Source organism: Megascapheus bottae, chromosome 7, assembly GCF_031878675.1.
Source record: "Megascapheus bottae isolate mThoBot1 chromosome 7, mThoBot2.hap1, whole genome shotgun sequence".
Taxonomy (NCBI): Eukaryota; Metazoa; Chordata; class Mammalia; order Rodentia; family Geomyidae; genus Megascapheus; species Megascapheus bottae.
Window position 1 is genome coordinate 62,211,529 of NC_143515.1, and position 25,346 is coordinate 62,236,874.

The 25,346-nt window shown below is 39.1% G+C and overlaps 1 protein-coding gene across 2 annotated transcripts in view; it reads right to left on the reverse strand.

Moving 5' to 3' along the window:
- Positions 1–25,346, reverse strand: part of Ttc27 (tetratricopeptide repeat domain 27) — a 132,462-nt gene that overhangs the window by 74,667 nt on the left and 32,449 nt on the right. For both annotated transcript variants that reach the window (XM_090337187.1, XM_090337189.1), the window contains exons 10-12: positions 21,452–21,565; positions 3,109–3,204; positions 2,059–2,181 (exon numbers count right to left, since the gene is read on the reverse strand). In XM_090337187.1, coding sequence (XP_090193313.1) covers positions 2,059–2,181; positions 3,109–3,204; positions 21,452–21,565 — 333 coding nt within the window. The remainder of the gene's footprint in view (positions 1–2,058; positions 2,182–3,108; positions 3,205–21,451; positions 21,566–25,346) is intronic.

The window sequence follows — 25,346 nt, forward strand, 5'->3', positions numbered from 1 at the left end:
AAGAACAAAAAAAATTTGAACATATAATAGTACTGACACAGTCCATATCTCAATTGAATATTGAAAATCACTATAACTAAGCCTGAATATGCACAGGAGTTAATAACCTGAGGAATGGCTACCTCACTGAGTACAGCTGAAACATACTATTGACTGCTAGATACACTATGATTTCAGAGAAACTGAAATATCTCTGAAAAGATAAAGGTCATAGGTTCACATAAGTAAGAGCTACACCCTATCATGTAGCACTCTCAGGTAAGTGCCATTCTATCTACTTTACATATATTATCTCATAAAATTAGTGAAGCGGATCACACACTTATAGATGAAGAAACTGAGGCAAAGTGGATAAAGTGATTACCCAAAATCTAAAAGCTGCTGTGTGGGCAGGCCAGCATCTGAGTCCCAGAGGCTATGTGTTAACTACCAACTTAATCAGTGGTCCAAGGTAAATCATAAGAAAAGGGATGCCTCTGCTTATTTGGAAAAGGAAGGACTAAAAATGCATAATTACTATGGAATCATTTCCTAGAATCAAAATATCATTAATTCCACAATCTTTACAAAACAACCAACCAAAAAAAAAAAAAAAAAAAAAAAAAACAACCCTCTAGTTCTGGAGTTGGGAAGGTGACTTAGTGGCAGAGGACTTGACTACCATGCATGCCCTGGGGTTGGGTCCTCAGTATCACATAAACAGAAGAAGATGAAAGTGGCACTATAGTTCAAGTGCCAGTCTTGAGCAAAAGAAGCTCAGGGACAGTATTTAGGTTCAGAGTTCAAGCCCCAGGACTGGCCAGGGAAAAAAAAAAAAGAGAAGAAAAGAAAAATCAACTCTAGTTCTGTGCTGTTTTCTCCATAAGCCAATACAAACCAAAGACTTTTACTGTCACAAATTAGTGAAAGAAATATATCTGTCAAAAAAAAAAGAAAAGAAAGAAAGTAATACATTTGTCATCATTAGTCTAAAAGACATATATACTGGGAAGGCATTTTAAAAAACTATGTCTGAGAATTACTGTTTCTCAATCTTTCAAGTGATTGCAAAAGGTTACTGATCACAGATACAAACTATCCAATGTGAAGGTTTTACTCCAGTAGATATTCTACCTCATCATTCAAAATCTTAAAATTAACAATGTGTCCATTTTTATGGCTATTCACAATGTGGAGCTCCTATTTTTCTTAAAAAAAATTAGTTCCTGTAGGAGAGAAAAGTCCACAAACAGATTAATAACAGATGCAAATGCTGTAACATTTTCCTTCTGGACCCAATTTCAGAGTGGGATTAAATAAATATACATCACATACTTGACAACTCTTCTGCCCCAAAAGGGGCATTGCAGCCTTTGGATGTCTTATCCAGGCTGCACCAGCTGCTTGGCCTCCTCAGTAATCTCCCTCATGACCACAGCCTCTGCTATCAGGCAATGGAGATAATTAAAATAATCCCTGCTAGACACTGGTGCTTCATACAAGTAACCCTAGCTCCTCAAGAGGCTGAAATCTGGGGATTGAGGTTCAAAGCCAGACCGGGCAGGAAATACTGTGAGACTTTTATCTCTTATCCTGGGCACTGTCCCAGGCCCTCAGTCAAGTTTCAGGATCAGCACTAAATAACTGAATGAATGAATGAATGAATGAATAAATGAATGAATCTTTCTTCCTTAAATGTCAAATATATCAAGTTCAGTCCCATTTTTTCTTTTGTCGACACATAAAATCTGTCCTAACAGAAATCAGAGAAACTAATAAGTTTCTAAGAAAAAATAAAATGAGGAACATAAGAGAATATTGGCAAAAGGTTATTTAAAAACAAGAAAGATGGGAAGGAGGGGCTGGGAGAGTAAGGAAACAGAAGACACTGTACTGAAGAAAATATACCCATTACCTGACTCATGTAATTGTAATCCTTCTGTACATCACCTTTATAATCACAATAAAGTAACTTAAAAGGAAAAAAACAAAAAACAAAAAAACAGAAGAAAGGAGGAGCTCAAAGGGGCACAGTTATGTGAAGGGAGACTAAGTGTATAGGGTTTCACTTTTACATACCTTCCCATGGTGCCCCATCCTTTCATAACAAATGACCACATCTTCCCACATTTCTAGCTTCTCAAATATTTGAAGGGCTGAACTGGTACATCCCAGCTCAAAGAGCAAACTTGCAAGTTGGCGCTAGAAAAAACAAGTTAGGATAATTAACACTTACTTGTTCATGTACACAGAGATTTCAGTTTCACTTGTAGGTTAACTCCTCAGCCTCTACTGATGAGGAATTTGTAACAATCAAGCTTACTTCAGCTGAGTTTTTTTGTTGTTGTTCTTGTTTTTTTAAATAGGGAGATAAGGAATTAAAAACTACATAGACTTACTCGTGTAATCCTAGCTACCCAAGAGGCTGAGATCTGAGGATCTCAGTTCAAAGCCAGCCCAGGCACTAAAGAATGTGAGACTCTTATCTCCAATTAAACACTAGAAAACCAGAAGTGGCACTGTGGCTCAAGGGGTAGGGCGGTAGCCTTGAGCTAAAGAGCTCAGGACTGCGCCCAGACCCAGAGTTCAAGCCCCACAAAGGACAATGCCCTGTCTAGCTTCAAACTAGGATCCTCAGATCTCTTAAGTAGCTAGAATTACAGGTGTGAGCCACCAATACCCATCTTTCTCCTAGTATTTAAATACTAGGATTTCACTATCATTTCAGATTCTTTTAAAAAATGTTTTAAAGGACCTGGAGTTTGGTCTAGTGGTAGAGTGCTTGCCTAGCATGTACAAAGGCCCGGGTTCGATTCCTTGGTACCACATATATATAAAAAAAAAAAAAAAAAAAAAGCTGGAAGTGGTGCTGTGGCTCAAGTGGTAGAGCACTACTAGCCTTGAGGAAAAATCCAAGGACAGTGCTCAGGCCCTGAGTGCAAGCCCCATGACTGGCAAAAAAAAAAAAAAAAATGTTTTAAAAGTTTTAGTATCACTTGAATCAAAACAGCAATTTGAAGTAGCATTCTCCATCTAAGATATTTTTATTGTTTTCACTGAAATATTCGAAAATCATACTTTTCCCTTCATTCCAATACAAAGTATTTTTATAAGGAAAAAGAAAAGTACCTGAATGGCCCAGTGAGGTGGTACCTGACAGGAATAGAAAACCTTCAGACGTTCCAACACAGATGTAGTTTTATCTTCAAACTGGTCTGCAAGAGCCTGACGAATTTATATAATAATAATAATAATAAACTAACTATGTAACAACTTGAATATAAATAAAATTGCTATTGTAAAACATCATACAATATAAGCAAATAAAGAACTCAAGTCATTTTAATCATGTTGAGTGAGACAAGTCAAGACCAAAGGAACAAAAGGCACATGATATCCTTAATATGTGGCTATTAGATCCAAACAGTGCAAGAGGAAGAACTCAATATTTGCTATGGACATGGTACGGGAAATATAAACACAACTACATAGACATAAAAATGCATGACTCTATAGACATAATGTTTTATTATACTGATTAATACATATCTATGATATATAAACCCTTAGCCTAATTTTGATTATGTTTTAAAAACTAAAGTGCCTGTGATTGTATATAGATTCCCTTCTTGTTTGTTAAACATGTCATTTGAAATATGATGTAAAAATCAATGTTAATAATTTAATAAAAAAATCAAATAAGCAATAAAGAACTCAAGTCATTTTAATAAGGTAGATGAGATGCATGACCTTTCCTTAAATGTCTTTAAATGTTTAAAAAGCTTAAGTTTAATCAATGTTTACATAAATGTGTACATTAAAAACTTACTAGGGTTGGGGCTGGGTGCAGTGGCTCACACTGTAATCCTAGCTACTCAGCAGGCTGAGATCTGAGGATCAAGGTTGAAAGCCAGCCGATTACAATAGGACCTGAGACTCTGATCTCTAATTAACCTCTAGAAAATAGGAAGTGAGGCTTGGCACAAAGGTAGGGTGGTAGCCTTGAGCTGAAGAGCTCAGGGACAACGCCCAGGCCAAGTTCAAGCCCCATGATCCACCAAAAAAAAAATTTTTCCAAGGGTTGGGGAGGGTTTGCCTAAGATGCACAAGACCCTGGGTTCCATTCCAGATCAACAAGATCAAGATGGCTGACTCCAAGAAAAGGAGCACGGGCCAGCTGCAAAGCTTTGACTGGCACTGTCCAATGGTCAAGTGATCATTCAACAAAAGATGCACTCTGCAATCCTAAACAAAGAAAGCTTGGTAGCTGCAGTACCAGGATCATGTACCTCTCCATTCATCATTAAGTTTGTACTAAAGAGACATTTTTCTGACAAACTTAGGCTTGCTCTCCAGTGTGAATTACTATGACTACTTTGCCATCATGCAAAATTCAAATGAGTCTTTTCAAGTTTTCAGACATGTCTTAGGAAGACTAGCTATCTATGTATCAAGCGCAACTTTTTGCTTTTAATATATATAGCAACTCCATAAGATAGTGCTAGATTTGAAGATGATCAAGTTCCATCTGGCTTACTCTCGGTACTTTAGAACACAAAAGTCAGACAGTTGTACGAATTCCTTCTTTCGAATTATTCCAAGTTTTCTAAAATTCATTTTAAAAGTCAAACAAAGGGTGGGGGGGGGGAAATGGGGACCAAGACATGAGAAAGGGTATCAATGTATGTGAATTAATGTACCTTCTATCTGGCAAATATAATGTAACCCTTCTTTTAATTACAATTAAAAATATATGAAAAAAAGTCAAACAAAAATTTAAGTAAGATGTAATAAGTGAAACTCTCCTTGAAGAAAACATCTTGAGGAAAGCCCAAGCCACGGAGACCAATTTGTAAGGAGGGAAACAGTTCCTAAATGGGAGGCTCTCAATTTTATACTCGGTGGGAAATCCATTGTTTGTCCAAGAACAGAATGAGCTCAAGTGTGAGTAAACACTCATTACACATCACTTTTTGGACAACCCACAATCCTATTCAATCTAGTCAGAACAAACTGAGACATAATCAGACTCCTAAGCCATCTTTGTCAATGTTTTCTGGCCTAACTTCACAGAAACTTAATAGCAAAAAGGTTACAGGCTTCTCCAATACTGTCTAGTTACAGGAGGGAGAGAAGAAAAGCATAATTTTTGGCTGCAAGCATATGGTTACAATATATAAATAGAGATCACAGAATTACTTGTTGAAAGGGGGGGATTTTTCTACCAATTATGTTGGAAATAAAAAACAGCTAATGCTGACTTAATTTCATAAAAGCAAACACATCATACCTTTTGCATGTAACAAACACTTAACTATCTTAGTAACAAGCCAAAAAAAAACAAAAGTCTCAAACAAAACTCATGCTGTTTGCTGCAGTTACTAGCTAAAATATATTAAGTGCTCAGTAAATACTTTTTGATTTGTTAATAAATATTTTTAATGAATTTCAGATACTCTCGCATACATTTAAATGATTTCAGAGTATCTAGGGCTCTTGGCTACTCTCCAAAATGGCTAAGCCCACTGGAGCAGGCAGAGACAATCAACACTCACTCAGCTGCATACCAAGACTAAGCCCCTGTACAAAAACCTGATTCGGCCATGTGCATGATAAAGATTAAAAACAGAACTCTACCCTATTTCACTCCTCTACAAAATATATTTCTTCCCACGTTAAATATGACAACCACCTAAATGAGATTTACCTAGCCATAAAACTAGGATCATCAAGATAATAGAAAAATAAGGGATGATGGTTTTTACTGTTATTTCCTCTCCAGGGGCCAAAATATTCTTTTTGATTTACTAATTTGTTAAAACTACAAGGGCATTGCTCCAGTACATCGTCAGAGAGAGAGAGAGAGAGAGAGAGAGAGAGAGAGAGAGGGGGGGGGGGGGAGAGGGGGAGAGGGGGAGAGGGGGAGAGGGGGGAGAGGAGAGAGAGAGAATGCTAGCTCATGCACACATGTACACAGTATTACTAGGGCTTGAAATTAGGACCTCCAACTCTCACAGGACTTCTTCCCTTGAGCCAGGCCTCCAATTAATTCACAACAGTACATCTTCAGGTTTTTCAGAACAGGATAATTTTTTTTTCCCATTGTGGGACTTGAACTCTGATCCTGAGTGCTCACTCTGAGCTCTTCAGCTGAAGGCTAGTGCTCTACCACTTCTTGAGCCACAGCACCACTTCTGGTTTTCAGATGAGCATTTCATGGACTTAATGCCCACACTGGCTTTGAACCAGCCTCCTGATCTCAGCCTCCTAAGTAGCTAGGATTATAGGCGTGAGCCACCAGTGCGGAGAACAGGATAATTTAATGACTTGTGAAGTAATTCCATAATCTTCAAATAAGCTGGAGACCTTCCCAGGCATGGTAAGCACTGGCCAGACTTTTTACCTAATCCCCACAGTGACAACTGTTTACAAATGATTTTTAAAAATTTTTTCCATATATTTTTATTGTAGTTAATAGAAGGGTTACATTATATTCACCGTATAGAAGGTGCATTACTTCACAAACGAATGATTTTTTAAATCAACTTTGCATTTGCAACAATCTGCTAGGATGGGTTCATCAAGAGTGTTTTTTTCTAGTTGAAGTATTTGAGGAAGTCTTCTGGTCAACTGTAGGCACTATTATTAAACACAGTATCATACTCACTAGACAACTGAGGTTACCTATTCTTTCAGAAAAGCTAGCAGTAATAAGATGACAATATCCAACATGGAGGGAAGTGTACCTACATGCAAACCTACCCTAAACCAATCACTAATAGTAATGAGCCTCCTGAACAGTCTAAAAATGGAAAGCAAGACAAAGTCTACTCCAAGAGGGCGACTGAAAAGATATAGATGGATAAATGGGAAAAATAAGGAGCACAGTGGAAAATGGATGTTTTGGGGTGCAATCTAGAGATGTGGGAGTAAAGTAACAGGAAAGTCAGTTACAGAGCTGAATACTGCAAAGGACCTAAGAACCTTTGCAAAGGGTTTTCTGTTTGTGCTAACACAAGGCCTCTCAAGAGCTGGGATTCATCATATGGGGCTTGTTTTCAAGTTTTGAACTTCTTTCTGATGTCAGTTTCTCCCAAAATCCACCTAAAAACATGTATACTTTGAGTGCTCCTTAAGAAAAACTATCAGTGCATATGGAATTCCAAAGTCAGAAGAGTAACAATGCGCACAGGTCCTGGAGCAACAGTCCAGTAATGCACATAAGGAGAACCCTAAGACAAAACTCCATCTGTACTGTTTTCCGTCAGGAGAACCTCCACAGAAGACAGCATTTTAAAGTTAGCACATGGATTATAGTATCTCACTTTGTTATCTGATATATTGAATTTATTTGTATTTGGTTATTTGAAATTTGATAGGGAAGGGGGGAAAACCAAGACGGGAAGGGGGTGTGGGGGGGAGGGTAATGGGTACCAAGACATGTGAAAGGGTATCAATGTATGTGAATTAATGTACCTTCTACCTGGCAAATATCATGTAACCCTTTTATTAATTACAATAAAAAAAGAACAAAAAAATAAAATAAAGTTAGCACATGGAGAATGATCTGGTACACACAGACAATTCTGAACAAGGTCTAACATGATTTAAGCTTTATTTATGTACTCAGACCTAAAACTATGACATATATATCTTCAAAAGAACAGAAGATTTATCTTTTCACTGAAAGTTATTGATTCTCATCAGCATCATATCGAAGTGTTTATCAGACTTCTGAAGAGCCAAGTAGAAACTAGCTGATAATCTAAAAGGTATGAGTAATCATATGCCTTCTCACCATATACCTGCTTTGTTGTGCAATCTCTATGTATGTATGTATATAAGTAGGAAGATGGGATTTGTTATTTGAAAGAAAACACATACTTAACCAACTATATCTAACAAAGAGAATAAACAGCTTTGACAGGAACCTGCAGTCACTCAGTTGTGACTTATAAATGGTGTAGTAAAGCTAGGTACCACCTCAAACTCCCATATCTAAGAAAATTTATAACAGAGGCCAGGCATAGTGGCTCATGCCTGTAATCCTAGCTACAGGAGGCTGAGATCTGAGGATCATGGTACAAAGCCAGCCCAAGAACTAAAGAATGTGAGACTTCTCTCCAATTAACCACTAGAAAACTGGAAGTAGTACAGTGGTTCAAGGGGTAGGATGGTATCCTTGAGCTGAAGAGCTCAAGGACAGTGCCCAGGCCCAGAGTACAAGCCCCACAACTGACAAAAAGAAAGAGAAGAGGGAGAGAGGAAGAGAGAGAAAGAGGGATGGACAGAGAGAGAGGGAGGGAGGAAGAGAGAGAGAAAAATTTTCTTTTTCTTTTTATTGTCAGAGTAATGTATAGAGGAGTTACAGTTACATTCACCGGGTAGTAGGTGCATTACTTCTCACACAACGATACCCCTTCTCATGTTTCTGTCCCCATTTCCCTCTCCCCACCCCCTCACAATCATCTTGTATTCCCCCCTTCCTTTTCCTATTTCAAATAAACAAATAAACATATATACAATATACCAGGTAACAAAGGGCAACAAAAGTGAAGAGAAATAACATAGTACATTAAGAACAACAATCAATACACAATAAAGCTCTTATTTCCATATCCTAGAGATCCTTTCATTTAGTCTCATCCAGTATCACCTTATATGCCTAGGTTTTGAGCTACTGTAATTCTCTGCTAGGAGAGTCCTAGATGTGTACTAATTATTTCAAATGAGGGGAAACCATTGAGTCTATGTTCCTTTGGGTCTGGCTTCATTCCATATGATTTTTCCCACATCTTTCCATTTCCTTATAAATGGGGTGATGTCATTCTTTCTGATGGCAGCATAGAATTCCATTGTGTATAAATACCACATCTTCTTGATCCAATCATCTACTGAGGGGCATGTGGGTTGGTTCCATATCTTTGCTATGGTAAATAGTGCTATGGCAAATAGTGCTGCAAATAACATACTTGCCTAGCAAGTATGAGGTCCTGAGCTCAAACCCCAATACTGTCAAAAAAAAATATTTTTTTCCCAATGGGAACAAAGTGCATCTAAACTCATCTTCTGACCTTTCTACTGGGAATCATTATCAATAAATCTGTTGGTACACCAGTTTTACATCATAAGTATGAAACAGCAGCTCTGAGAAATAAAAGTAACTTGCCCAAGGTCAAAATGCTATACATTAGTAAGTTTAAGCTATGAAAAATAGTAGCTTTGTTAAAACTTTATCTCACAGGGTGCTATTGGCTCATGCCTAAAATCCTAGTTACTCAGGAGGTTGAAATGTAAGGATCACAGTTCAAAGCAAGCCCAGGGAAGGAAAGTTTAAGAGATCAAAAAGTATTTCATTTAACCAACTTTTCTCAATCTATATTCTGTAATGAAGGAACCTTGGTCAAGGGCATGTTCAATTACTGCTGATGTCCTAACTTAGGGGTAGGGTTACTGATGGGAGCTGGGAGAACAGGATCCACTTTTACTAGGCAGGCTTCAAGAAGCCCCATGGTTCACAGGCAGAATCCTTTCCTGGCCACCCCCTCTTGAGGCCTTAGAATTTTCAGATCTCCTTTTACACTCTTTCAAATTATTAAGGAACCTCAAAGGGTTTTTGTTTCCATGTATTGTCAATATTTATATTAGAAATTAAAACTAAAAGGTCAAGTATTTATAAATTTATTTAAAAATAACAAAACTATCTTATTAGCATAAAAAATGCTTTTATAAAAATGAATTGTATTTCCCATGGCTAAAGTCTTGAAGGGAAAATTTGGGTTCCACTTTTGTTTTTGTTTTTGTTTTTTGCCAGTCCTGGGCTTGAGCTCAGGGCCTGAGCACTGTCCTTAGACTTTCTCAAGGCTAGCACTCTACCACTTGAGCTACAGGCACCATTTCCAGCTTTTTTCTATGTATGTAGGTACCGAGGAATCAAACCTGGGTCTTCGTGCATGCTAGGCAAGCACTCTACCACTAGACCAAACTCCCAGCCGGGTTCCACTTTTTATGAAAGCTCAAAATTTTATTATTGGCAACAAATATCACCAATGATTTCCCATGAAGTAATATGCTTATTTTATTTTTTAATTTTTAAATGCCACTACTGCGGCTTGAACTCAGCCCTCCATTTCTGGCTTTTTGCCAATTGCCTGAAAATGAAATTCTCTTGGACTTGCCTTCTGTTGGCCTGGAACCTCAATCCTCAGATCTCAATCTCCTAAGTAGCTCGGATTACAGGATAAGCCACTAGCACCCGACTTTGACTTTTTTTATTTTTAAGGGGGAAAAAAATAGCAAATAGCTTCTCAGAATGTTTGTGACAGTGTCTTACAATTCTGCAAGTCTCTTTACTGTCTGAAACAGAAATGACAACAAAAATGGACAACTGCAGTTGCTCCGGTGGCCAACATTTTGTTTGGACAGAGTTTACAAGGAAAATCTGGGTTCATTCATCAGACTATAAAGTTGGAAAGGAAAAAGCATTTTAGTAGTTAATTATGTGCATTGTTCTTTCACATCACGCCCAAATTCAACAGCTGTTAGTTTCTTAAAAATTACTTGACATGCAGAATTTGAACTATCACCAATGAAAAACAATTAATAGTGTTAGGTTAAAATCCTTTCTTCAAAAATTAAAGCAAAAGTTCCCATTGGCCTATCTTATACCCTGAATGGAACTTTTTAACCATGCTTGAGTTTGTAACATGTATTAGTCATTTGGAAAACAGACTTATCTTCCAAAAGTTGACACAATTCTACACAATATTAATAAATTACATGCAGTGACATCACCACCAATTTCAATAGAAAAAGTCACCAGGTCAGTACTTGAAACTTGTCAAGTTTATAGTTGTAGTTACAAGTTTCACAAAGCTTTTTATTAAAAGCTCAAATTTTTAACATCAGTAACTAATACTGTCAATAATTTCCCTTGAAATAAAGTTACTTCATTTATTTTTGAGAGAAATTATGGCAAAGACCCACATCTGGATACCCCTAGTTTGTCTGTCAGTTGTTTTTCAAATCACACTCTATGGGGAAAACCACTGGTTCTGTTTTCCTGGAGATAAAAAACAATGCACAGAAGTGGCACAACTGAACATGTTCCCCACTTGGTCAAATATAACCAGAATGGCACATTCTCAAGGGTAACAACTCAGTAAAATGATACCTACTGCTTCATCAAAGACATTTGTAAATAAAAATTTTTCTCAAGAAATAAAGAACTATGAATGTGTAACATGCCATGACCGCTATCTTTGTCTGGTGCCTGAGTCCTGATCAGCTGAAGGGGTCAATAGTGTTTATTCCCATTCCCCGTGCCTCACTGCCCCCCCACTCCAATCTTCTCAAGAAATATCTCCAGTGGGCCTGGTTTATTGTACACAGAAGTACCTAAACACTCTTTTACTTCATCTTGTCCTGATAAAGAGATGGGAGCACAAGTGGACCTCTTTGCAATTCACAAATGTAAGAAAGCAAAGAATAACAAATATTTGTTATTAAAACCTGAATGAGTCAGGCACCAGTGTCAGGACAATCTGTGAGACCCTTATCTCCAATAAATTACTCAGAAAAAGCTGTGGAAGTGACGCTATGGCTCAAGAGGTAGAGTGCTAGGCTTGAGCAAAAAAGCTCAGGGACAGTGCCCAAACCCTGAGTTCAAGCCCCATGACCCCCCCCCCCCCCCACACACACACCCTGAGTGAATGAATGCTTTACATCTCTACTACATTCTTTAAAAAAAAAAAAAGTAAAAGTAGTTGTCTCACAATAATTAGACTCCGGTTTCTTGTAAAGCACCAGCTCTGTACAGATCTCCACTGCAGTAGGTGCGGTGACTCACTCTCTACAACACACCCGTCCTGATGGATGAGCACTGCCTCCCAAGAGTAGTGAATACCATTTTTAGCTTGCATTCCCTAGGTATGGAAGCCAAAGAGGAAAACATCTGGAGATACTAAAGCAATCTTCCTCTGCTTCAGGCAGCCTTTCTCAAACTGGCCACTAACCACCAATAATGGACCCAGAATCTCTGCGGGCTGAAGGGTCAGGCTACAACAAGTACCCGGGATGTGGAGAATGCAAATACACACAGAAATGCTGCCCAAGATGCTCACAGGCTGTCCTTCCAAAGGAAAAATTCATTCACTCGTCCAATACACAGAATGTGACTTTTGGTTCGATATCATTCCCAGGCAGAAAAACTGTAAGACACCACCTTCAGAATAACCAGGGAAAGCAAGTCTAGAGGTATACTGCTCAAGTGGTAGCACTAAACTAGCAAGCTGAACTAGCCCAAAACGCTCAGGTCAAACACTGAAACTACCCTGAAAAATTATATAGTTATCACTTATTATAAACTCTAAATCTTCACAATTCAAATCTAAATTTGACTTTCACACTAAACTTGCATTTTCCAATAATGGTGTTATCAACAAATTCTTATAAACCCCCCCCCACCAAAAAAAAAGTGAAAACAGAAGGAATCCCTGAGTCAGGATAAAGTTATTGTTAAGGCTTTTAGAAGTACATTTTACTCCATCGCATTAAAAAATTACTTCACTCTTAACTTTTATTTAACTTACTTTTAATCTATTTTTCCACCTTTCTGTAACTTCATACTATCCACTTCTCTAACAAACTGGTTGTTAATCTGAAGTTCCTATCCTGGCAATTCTAATTCCAAAGCTCCAGCCAACAGAGCGGGCTTATCAGGAGCCAAGTTCACTGATTCATTCATAGGTTCTTTTCCTGTGCAAAACCATGCCCGGATATTGTGTGCATTCCATTTCCCAACCTCCCTCCTAGAACGAAAGCGACTATTCCAATTCTCACAAAGCTTCCCCCCATGTCTTCCTGCATGCTGTTCCCCAGCTCCTTTCCCCACAATGCTAAGTCTTCCGCTGATAGCAATTTTCTTTATCAATAAAGCTTATTTATACTAGAACTATTACATAAATAACTGTGTAGGACATTAGTTTTCATGCATGAGTTGTAATACTCACAAGCATGAAATAAAAAGGTGGTCGTGAGTATATAGATAGTGGATGTATTGCTTAGATTGGTTGGTTTATGTTGAGTTTGTTTGTTTGTTTTTGAGACAATCTTGTTTTGAAAAAGTATCCTAGCCTGGGCTTTATCATGTTCCTCCTGCCTCATCCTCCTGAGTTTTGGGGTTACAGGTACAATGACGGGCCTCCTTTAAAAAATAAATTAAGGTATTAAAAATGCAATCAGAACCAGGCACTCCCGCCTGTAATTCTAGCTACTCAGGAAGCTGAGATCTGAGAATCGTGGTTCAGAGTCAGATGGGACAGAAGCCAGCCTATGAGATCTTTATCTCCAATTAACTATTCAAAAACCAGAAGTAAAGTGGTAGAGCACTAGCCTTGAGTAGAAAGAGTGCCCAGGTCCTAAGATCAAGCCTCACAACCAACAACAACAAAAAAGAAGAAATCAGAACTGGGCTCATGCCTATACTCCTACCTACTCAGGAGGCAGAAATGTATGGATCACAGTTCAAAACCAGCCCAAGCAGGAAAAGTCCAAGAGATTCTTATCTCCAATTTTAGCCATAGAAAGTCAGCAGTAGAGCTGTGGTAGGTAAAGTGCTAGCTAGCCTGGAGCCAAAAGAGCTCAGGAACAGTGCCCAAGACCCCAAGTGATAACCCTGGTACTAGGACCAAGAAAAAAAAAATTACACATTTATGGAGTTTTGTAGGTTCAATACATGTGTATGTTCTATGAAGTTCAAACCAGGGTACACAATCTTCCCAAACACCATTAGAATATGCACAAGTTGGGGGCCAGGAGTTTGGCCTAGTGGTAGAGTGCTTGCCTAGCATGCACAAAGACCAAGTTTGATTCCTAAGTACTACATACATATAAAAAAAGCCGGAAGTGGTGCTGAGGCTCAAGTGGTAGAGTGCTAGCCTTGAGAAAGTCCAAGGACAGTGCTCAAGCCCTGAGCTCAAGCCCAGGACTGGCAAAAAAAAAAAAAAAGAATACACACAAGTTATAGTTAACCTACTGTACAACACACCAAAACTGAATTCAAATGAGCCTCTCAACCCTGGTGATTCCTTCTTCTCCCTTCCTCTTTCCTCTCCCTTGCCCCTTCCCTTCCCTCCCTTTAATTGACATCAAATGAGCCATTTAACCCTTGCTGCTCCCTTCCTTTCCATTCCCTTCCCTCCTCCCTTTCCTGCTGCCTACTTTCCTTCCTGCCTTCTTTTCCTCTTCCTTCTTCCCTTCTTTCTCCCCTGTTGGGAGCCAGAGTGTGGAGTCAGACTGTCCCTTGAATCTGCATCACTAAATAAGATAACCACAAAGAAGTAAGCTGTCATGTGTAATGCCATGCCTATAAATTTTGAGCTATACTGTCAGTATTGTGAGCTTCCTGACTTTATTGAGTTATTGCTTTATCCTTCTGTTGAGACTTGATTTGCATTTGGTACAAATGTGTTACTGCTTTATCACCTTCTGCTTAATTGATCTGAGACCTGATTACCATTTGGTGTTAATGTAACCCCTGGAAGTTCCCTGGTTTCAAGAAAGTATATGAGACTGAATCTAAAAATAAACGGGTGGACAGTCTTAGCGCACAGCCTTCTTGGGCTGCTGACTTGGGCTGTGGTCCTCCAGAACCTCATCTGTTGGTCTCTTTTCTACTTTTTCCTAGTCCCTGCCCCCTATTTCAGGAATTCTGGTTCGCTGCCGGCTGGCCCTGGCACTCCCCACTTCCTCTTTCCTTTCCTCCTCCTCCTCCTCCTTTCTTTTCTTTCTTTCTCCTTGCAGTTCCGGGATTAAATACAGAGTCCTCAATTGCTGGCAAGCATTCTAACACTTGAACTATAACCCCAGCCCATTTCATTTGTTTGGATTTTGTTGCTGTTGTTGATGTTCATAAGATAAGGTCTCACAAACTTTACCCAGGCAGCCCTTGAACTTGAGATCTTCCTGCTTGCAGGCTGAAGACTGAAGGTAAGAAAAAAAAAAAAAGGGGAGAACAAAAAGACCTGGTTGTAGTTTGATCTCCTGAGACCAGATCACAGCTAGAGCTCCCAGGTACAGTATTCAATTTGTTTCCTATGGCCAGTATGACTGTTAACTTCAATGGCTTGAGAGACACCTGGCAGATTAGGAAAGCTTGTCTCAGTGTATCTGTGAAGCCGTTTGCGGAGGTAGTTTCATTTTTAAGGGTCCTTATCTAATTGATGGTTAAATTCACAGATGGATTCAAATTTTGAATAGACTGCTGGGACCACAGGGAAGGCACCTCTCAGCCTTCACCTCCTGCTACCTGGCATCATGGCTGTCCCCATCATGCCCTTCTGCCTTGATGCTATACCTCACCACAAGCCACAAGTCCCAGAAACAATGGAACCAGTTAACCATGGAGCTGAATCTCTGTCATGGTAAGTCAAAGTCAAAATAAGTACTTTCTTTTTCTTTGCTTTTGTGTGTGTGCGTGTGTGTGTGTGTGCGCGTGTGTGTGTGTGTGTGTATGTGTGTGTGTGTGTGTGTGTGTGTGTGTGTGTGATGCTAGGAATCCTTCTACATGCTACACAAGCTCTGTACTGAGCTACAACCCTAGCCCCAATCCTTCTCCCTTTAAACAAATACCTTTCACAAAAAAAAAAAAAAACAAAAAAAAAACAAAACTCTGAGTGGCCGGGTGTTTGGCCTAGTGGTAGAATGCTTGCCTAGCATGTACAAAGACCTGGGTTCGATTCCACAGTACCACATATGTAGAAAAAAGCCAGAAGTATGCTGTGGCTCAAGTGATAGAGCTCTAGGCTTGAGAAAGACCAAGGACAAGTTCAGGCCCAGAGTACAAACCCCAGGACTGGTTAAAAAAAAAAATCTATCTGAGCTAGTTACCAGAATTGCTGCTTGAGGCTTGCCTCTGAAAACAATTAAAGAGACTTTCATCTTAACTGAAAAGAAAGGTGGGTAAGACAGCATACACCCCAGCATCCTAGAATAAACAGGAGGTTCCCCATCCTACCCAGGCATATCTGCAAGGTCCTAAGTTTAAAAAAAAAAAAAAAGTAAAGAATATTGTTCAAGTGAGTACCTGGCTGGTGAGTATAGGCCTAGTACCCAAGCACTATCAAAGAAAGAAGGAGAAAGAAGGGACTAGGGACAAGAGAAGAGAAGAGAAGAGAAGCTGAAAATGACCTCATAAGAGAACATGCTTTTAATGGATTACCCTCCAGTCCTATTCCTTCTTATGTTGATTTTATTATTACCTTTAGGTATGATATAACATTTTCTTTTTAAGTTTGACATGTCTCACTTAAAAATCCTTTCCAAATCTGCCACGATTTAGGACCTGCTACTTGAGCCTTCAAAGTAACTGCCTATAATTGTAAGTTATAGCTCAGACTGTTGATAACTGACCAAATTGGGCAAGTCACCTGACCACCACACCTGCATTTCTTCAGCAAGAACAGAAGAAGATTAATCTTGTCCCTAAGGGACTCTGCAAGCCAATTTTGTCCAGGTTTAACAATTACTCATTCTATACAATGCCAGAAGGGAAGAGATTTTTATGGAAATTAAAACAATTTTTTATGGCTTATGTTAAACACTTTTATATAAATTTAAATGTGATTTAAAATCATTTTTGTTATTCTTCAGGGATGGAGTGGTTTCAACAAACACAGCAGTATCAAACTCTGAATCAACGAAATTGGCAAAAGTTTAGACTATGAGCTAAATGGCCAACTGTGACAAAAAAAATGCGATAAATTTTCATTTATACCATCACATGACTTGGCTAACTTCCAAAATTCCTGGATTAAAGCATTAACAATGTTTTTTCACAAATACCAAACTACATAGGGAGAAAGAACCACTTAACTTTGTCCTTCAGGTAGAAAGTAAAACAACATTCTGATGACATAGCCTGCAGATAACAGGATAAGGAACAGCAAAGAAAGGGTGAAAAGCTCAAATGTAGTGATTTGATTCTTTTTCAAGTCCATCTTTTGCCACACAAAGTACATTTTTGTGTGTACATATATGATACTGGGACCTGAACTCAGAGCCTGTGTGCTCTCTCTTAGCTTTTTCACTCAGGGCTGGCACTCTATCACATGAGATTCACACCTCCACTTCCAACATTTTTGGAGGTTAATTGTCTGGCATGACTTTCTTACCTGGTCTGTCTTCAAACACCTATTCTCAGATCTCAATTTCTTGAGTAGCTAGGATTATAGGCGTGAGCCACTAGCACCTGACAAATTGCATTTTTTAAAATATAAGACATCTTCAAAATTCATGCTGATGCATGTTTCAAACTGAAACACTGTATATAAAAAGATTTGCTTTTGTACTTTTTATTTTAACTTGCCACAACAAAAGAAAAATACATTCTGACTAGCTACATTACATGTAAATGTTAATACAAGAGGAATTGGGAATGTGGCTTAGTGGCCAAGTGCCTAGCATGCATGAAGCCCTGGATTCAACTCCTCAGTACCACTTAAACAGAAAAGGCCAGAAGTAGCTCTGTGGCTGAAGTAGTAGAATGTTGGCCTTGACCAAAAGAAGTCAGGGACAGTGCCCCGGCCCCGAGTTTAAGCCCCAGGATTGGTCAAAAAAAAAAAGTTAATGGAAGAGATTAATACAAAGAAAATCATTTCTAGATCAGTATTTTCTTCATTAACAAGCGAATTTGTTCTAGTACCATTTGTACTAATTAAGAAAGCTAAGGCTGGGCCTGGAGTCTGGCCTACTGGTTAAAGTGCTTGCCTAGCATGCACGAAGACCCGGGTTCGATTCCTTGGTACCACATATGTAGAAAAAGCCAGAAGTGGTGCTGAGGCTCAAGTGGTAGAGCTCTAGCCTTGAGAAAGTCCAAGGACAGTGCTCAGGCCCTGAGCTCAAACCCAGGACTGGCAAAAAAAAAAAGAAAGCTAAGGCTTTGGCAAAAATTTAAGAGAAGATGTTAAACTGTTTTGTATAACTGTTCAAGTTATTTAGTTTTCTGTCCATATTTTAAAAATGATAATAAAACATCTTTTTCTTAAGGTATTTATATTTAAATAGAAATATAAACAGAATTATGAGTTTTACTACTGTTTAACTCCACAACTTACCTAAATTAAAACAATCACCCTCTTACATACGGCCTGGCTTCAAGGCTTTCCTCTGAAATCTGAATAGAAGACCTATGATCCTGTATCCTGCCTGCCTGAAGGCCAGCACCAAAGTCTGCTTGAGCAGAAGCTGGGCCCCTTGGACTCTAAATCAGCCTTAATATCTAGGCAGCTGAATCAGAAAAATTCTTCTCAAACAGCTGTGTGCAGAGCACCCTAATAGCACTTTCTTCTCAAGAAAGTTTATGGTGGCAGTCTTTAGACAATTCCCAAGATGATCTCAGGGCATCTCCTTTTCTGTTCCAGTGCTAAGTGCTTAGTTTCTTTTTAATAACAGTAATTCTTTAACAGTTATACACTTCACTTGTCTACAACTTACTTTTCTGGCAAGATAACTTCTAAATATTTCTATTGAGCTTTTTTCTCCTAATTTTCACTTATATCTGGCTAACAACAGCCAACAATAACCATGGCACAGCCTAATTGCTATGCTATCTTGAATGTTAGGCTATTTGAAAGCTACTATCTCCACTAAATTAGTCTGTTTAACTTCAGCCTGCCACAAAGTGACAGGACATGGATAAAATGTAAACCAATTCTTCCCAGAATGTAATATGAAAGGACTTTCTAGCCCAGTTCCCAATAGAATCTGGGTATAAGCAGAGAAGTAGACCAGAGCCAAAATGAGGAATGCCTTTAGCTACAAGTATCTATTTCCCTTTCACAGAAGCAGAATCATAATCCCCTAATGGTCCCTCATCCTGAATCTTATGATAATGGTGCTTATATTCTCCTTAGCAAGAGTACTTCCCAAATCAAGGCCAAGTATGTACCTCAAGAGATGTAATGACTTCTACTGGTACTACTAGATTGGGAATAGAAATAAGGATTAAACACACAAGCCTACATTTACCTTCCCCAAAGTACAGGCATATAGATTCCCATATCTGGGCAGTCATCATGCCATTTGGGGAGGGCCATAAAAAAAAAAAAATCCCACCAGTTGCCAGTAGCTCACACCTATGATCCTAGCTACTCAGGAGGCTGAGCCCTGAGGATCATGGCTTGAAGCCAGCAGGGACAGGAAAGTCAGTGATTCTTTTTTTTTTTTTTTTTTTGGTTGTGGAGCTTGAACTCTGGGCCTGGGCACTGTTTCTGAGTTCTTCAGCTCAAAGCTAGTGCTCTACCACACTGAGCCACTTCCAGTTTTCTGGTGGCTAATTGGAGATAAGAGTCTCACACAATTATGTGCTCAGGCTGGCTTTGAACCGCAATCCTCAGATGTAAGCATCCTGAGTAGCTAGGATTACAGGCATGAGCCACTGGTGCCCGGCCTGATGTAAAACTCTAATCTAATCTCCACTAAACTATAAATTAGAACTCTACTAAACTATAAATTAGAACTCAGTCGCCCAAAATAAAATCCTTTTTTGTATGATGGTATACAGTTTTCAGTAATGATGTATACATTGTATTGATTTTTTTCCCTAAATGTGCTATTTTAATAAATATCTCATGAATTAAAAAAAAAAAACAGAAGTAGAACTATGGCTCTACTATGGTATCATCCTTGAGTACAAAAAGCCCAGGGATGGTGCCCACTCCCTGATTTCAGCCTCAGGATTGACACACTCACACACACACACAAACACACACACACACGTGCCCCAATTTTAAGCCAGTTAGGATAATAAAAACCAGAAACCCAAGTCAGTCAGTTCTTTATGAAGCACAAGCCTTTCAAGGCGTACTTTCACATTAAGCAATCATTCCTTGCTATCTCCCTACTCTCTGTGGTTCTTCTCCTGACTACGAAAGCTCTCACACCTTGAATTTGTGGTACTTGCAGAAGACCAGTTACCACTATTGATCCAGTATCATTAGATGATATAGAAGTAAAACATACCGGGCCGGGAGTTTGGCCTAGTGGTAAGAGTGCTTGTCTATGATGCACAAAGACCAGGGTCCAATTCCTCGGTACCATATTAATAGAAAAAACCTGAAAGTGGTGCCATGGCTCAAGTGGTAGATCTCTAGCCTTGAGAAAGCCCAAGGACAGTGCTCAGGCCTTAAATTTAGTCCCCATGATTGGCAAAAAAAAAAAAAAAAAAAAAGGAAGTAAAACATACCTTCATGACCTAGGAAGACCTAAGTTAACCAGCACACAAGCTGAGCAAGTACAAGGGCCTGAGTGGCTACGATTTCCATTGACTGTTACAATCTGAAGGCTTTTCCCAAAATTCATATGAAATTAATGGCCAATATGAACGTACTAAGCTTTTGGAGATGATTAAGTCACGAGTGGAGTTCTCATGAATGGGAATTAGGATCCTTATTAAGGGGCTTAGGAGAATGAGGTTCACCTCTTCCACCATTTATGGGGAGGTAGACAGCACCATCTATGAGAAAAAGCCCAGTGCCTGGAACTTGGACTTCTCAGTCTTCAGCACAGTGAGAAAACAAACACAAACAGATTGAGACACTGACTATGAAATCCTACATCTTTTGAAAGATTTCCAATTTTTCTTACTTTAGTAAACATGTATCAGACAATGTTTGAAAAGGACTACAGACAACTGATGGGACAGAAAGTAACATTACTAATAAAAAGAGAGGGGCCAGGAGTTTGACCTAGAGGTAGAGTACTTGTCTAGCATACACAAAGACTGGGTTTGATTCCTTGGTACCACATACATAGAAAAAAAAAAGCCAGAAGTGGTGCTGTAGCTCAAGTGGTAGAGCTCTAGCCTTAAGAAAACCAAAGGACGGTGGCTCAAGCCCTGAGCTCAAGCCCAGGACTGGCCAAAAATGAAAAAAAAGAAAAAAGAAAGTTATGTGTAAAAATATACACATTTTACATGTGATTAGTTCATCAGTGAATTTTTTTTTTTTTTTTTTGCCAGTCCTGGGCTTGAGCTCAGGGCCTGAGCACTGTATTTGGACTTTCTCAAGGCTAGAGCTCTACCACATGAGCCTCAGCACCATTTCCGGCTTTTTTCTATGTATGTGGTACCGAGGAATCGAACCCAGGTCTTAGTGCATGCTAGGCAAGCACTCTACCACTAGGCCAAACTCCCGGCCCATCAGTGAATATTTTTATAGTCAGATGAATTTAATTTCCTTACATAACTGTGGGACTACACATCTTTTATAAATGAATATTTATTTATACTGTCTTTTATAAACCTTTCCATTAGCCTGTAAGTGCTATTAATATTACTATTTCATAGGTATACAAATGAGGCACACAGAGGTTAAACAGTGAGGTCACACGGCTATAGCTTAATTTAGGGCCAAGTCAAATTCTCAATATCAGCACATAGAGAGATGAGAGTAAAACAAAACACGTCCCGTCCTACCTGTGTCTGCCTCATTGCCCGCTCCACTCGACGTGTGCTTCCTCGCTCGAGTTTTGTCCGGAGGATCAAGGCTGATGTCTGAATGGCCCAGAACTTTGGTTGTGAAAGCAAACACTGATGAAAAGACAGAGACAAAGAAAAAAGGGGTATATTGGTGAACCCATTGTGAATAGGACAAAGTTATTTAAAAAATCTCAGGACAGCTAAATTCAAACTTGACTTTTTTTTTCTTTGCCGGTCCTAGGACTTGAACTCAGAGCCTGGGCACTGTCCCTAGGCTTCTTTTGGCTCAAAGCTACTGCTCTATCACTTGAACCACAGAGCTTCTGACTATTTCTAAATGGTTGATTGGAGGTAAGAGTCACATGGACTTTCCTGCCTATACTGGCTTAGAACTAAGATTCTCAGATCTCAGCCTCATGACTAGTTAGGATTACAGGCATGAGGCACCAGAGCCTGGCATCAAACTTGACAATTTAAGCCAGCAAAGACAAAAGCTCTTCTTTCCATTTTTATTAGAGTATACCATTTCAAAATATATGAGATTGCCTTCTGGCCACTGTGAAGAGTAGGTAGGAAGTCTGATTTTACATAAAATTCTTTCCTGAAGAGGCATCTTGAGAAAGACTGAATTACAATGGAATTGAATATGTATACCCTGAAAGATAACCCCAGAGAAAGCCATCAATCAGAGAGCATGGTAGCAACTACTGAATATGTCCACAAGTAGTAGAAATAAAAGTGCAAGTTGGGGTTGGACTAGAATGTGATCAGTAAGAACTTCTTAGAATAATGAACACAAGTTCCTGAGTAGTCACTCCAGCAATAATGGCCATTAAAGCTCACTGCAAAGAAAAAGGAAGACTTGTCTGGCTGAAAGTTGCAGCTTTCCTGGATCACTCTTGTCTGCTACAAAGCAAGCATATGCTTGCCTCTAAAACCCAGGAAAAGTCCCAGAATTGATTAATTGTCCAATACTTAGCTGCTCATTAGAAGTAGCAGGGAAGCTTTTGGCACATTAAAATTAATGCAATCTCAGCTGGGAGTTTGGTCTACTGGTAGAGTGTTTGCCTAGCATGCACGAAGACCTGGGATCAATTCTTTTTGGTACCACACACATAGAAAAAAAGCCGGAAATGGTTCTAAGGCTGAAGTGGCAGAGCTCTAGCCTTGAGTAAATCAAAGGACAGTACTCAGGCCCTGAGCTCAAGCCAAGGACTGACAAAAAAAAAATTAAGGCGATCTCCAAAAGCATGCTTTTAAAAATACTCCCCAGGTGATTGGCAAAAGCAGTCAAATTTAAGAACTAATAGAGCCAAGCGCTGTAGGTACTGGTCCTAGCTGCTAAGGAGGCTGAGATCTAAAGATCACACTTCAAAGCCAGCCTGAGCAAGAAAGTCCGTGAGACCCTTATCTTCAATTTATCACAGGAAAAGCGAGAAGTGGTGCTATGGCTCAAGAGGTAGATCGCTATCCTTGTGTAAAAGGAGCTTAGGGACAGTGCCCAGGCCTATAGAGTTCAAGCCCCAGCACCAGCAAAAAAAAAAAAAAAAAAAAAAAAAAAAGAACTAGTAGACTAAAATAACACAAATAACACAAACCTTTGATTTCGTTTTAGTAATAACTCCACATTCCCATTAAAACTAGCAAGAAGTCCTACAGTGGAGTACAAACTATATCAAAGTCTCTGCAACTCCTTTCAGTAACAAGCCCAACTCACCCCCTCATTTCTGTTACCTTCCTGGCCACCAACAGCAGTTGAACTTCTAACCCCTATTCTGCACAATCCCCTCTCAACTCAGAGAAAAGTGCAGTACCAAAAGGGTAGAGCACTTGCTCAAGGCCATGCCTTCAACAACAAAAAAAGCTAGTGCTAAGACTTAGTCTCCTAAATCTAAAAACAACAACTTTATATTATTTTGCAACTTTTTTCCAAATGAAATTGTGTTTAAATGAAAAAATTAATACATGATTACATTGTAGAAACATATTAAAATTGGGGGTGGGAGGTGAGGAAGGGAGGGAGATTAGAAGGTAGGACTAGAGGAAGAACCTTGGAGATGTGGAAGAAAGGTGAAAGCACAGATTATGCAAAATCAAAGGAATGCAGTTCATTCATTCATTCACTTGAATGCTTATTTTAAGGCAGTGTGCAGTAGGCCCTAACAACAGAGAAGCAAGTGGAGCAGACAAGGTCCCTGCACTCACAGGGCTCATACTGTAAGTTTCACTTCTGCCCAAAACAAATCTTTGCTCACCCATCATCCCCTTGCCTCTGTTCCAGCTGTACAGCTCCATCAGAACCCATCTGTCTCTCAAGGTCTACATCAAAGCTTCCCCTAGAGAACAAAGCTTCTTTGACTGCTTGGTTTAAATAGTTTCTTCCTTTCTTAGCATTGAGGGGATTTATTTATCTGTGTTATCAGTTCTTGGTTCAAGGTACCTGGTATTGGTAATTAGACTTACAAATTTATCTGATCTGAGCTAAATTAAAAATTCCACAAAGGCAAGTCTCATATTTTCTACCTTTACTTTTGCAATATTATCTAGTAGAAGGCCAGCTTGAATCTCCTGCTATTAAAATACTTTTAAAGCTATTTTCTCTACTATGCAAATTTTTACCTAGAAATCCCGGGAGACAGAAACCAATTTATGGGTCATTTTACTGTCTCAATGGAGAAAGGATTTCTACATTGCTCATGGGCAATGATGGGTTTACCTTTCACACAGGATGAAAGTAGACCTATTTAAAATTTACACCACTAATTCATAATATCATTAATCCACTACTAATCCATAAAGGCAAAAGTCCTATGAGTGTTCATTTCAATGATGGCCAATGCTGGAAGCACAAAGCCGTGAGTTTGCAGAACACTCCTTAATATTAAAGTGTGTCAACCATCTTTAATTTAAGTCCTATATATTTCTCAGGGGGGATGGATTGCAAGTTCCACCTTAGTGGGACTTTTCATTCCATTAATACTCTCAACCATTACTGACTCTGCTTATAGACTTGATGAATGAAGGCACTGAGAAACTCTTCAAAATGCTCACAGTGAAAGCAGTGGTGCCTATTCTTTAAAATGGTGAAAGAGATCAAATAACAGGTAAATGATCTTAATAAATTCTGCACTAGTGCTTACAGCTAGTTGACCTACTTTCACTTTCCAGTGCATATTTCATTACCACGATGGAAAGTCACAACTTACTCATCTATGTTCAATAAGGCTCAATTTCAGATTCTTGTCATCATAAACAATGCATGATTATTAAATGTTCATAAACATGTTCACATGACACAGATGCAAATATTTCCCTTAGACATGAAATTTCTGGAATTGTCCCACTGTCACTTTGGGAGATACATTTTCTTTTCCAAATGATAATTTTAATAACTAACAGAAATTTTTAGTCCATCTTTGCAATCGCATCCTTTATTTTTTTTTATTTTTATTTTTGTCAGTTGTGGGGCTTGAACTCTGGGCCTGGGTGTTGTCCTTGAGCTCTTCAGCTCAAGACTACCACCCTACTCCTTGAGCCACAGTCCCACTTTTCTTAATTAGAGATAAGAGTCTCTCAGCCTGGTGTGATGGCCCAAGCCTGCAATCCTAGATACTCAGGAGGCTGAAATCTGAGGATCAAGGTTCAAAGCCAGCCCAGGCACAAAAGAACCTGAGACACTTATTTCCAATTAACCTCTAGAAAATGGGAAATGGGACTTGGCTCAAGGAAAGTGTGGTAGCCTTGAGCAGAATAGTCCAGGCCGAGTTCAAGCCCCATGACCCACCCAAAAAAAAAAAAAAAAATGATGAGGTCAAACATAGCTTTGGCCAGAATACTCTTCTACTTAAATATGGGTTTCTTGGGCTGGGAGTTTATCCTAGTGGTAAGAGAG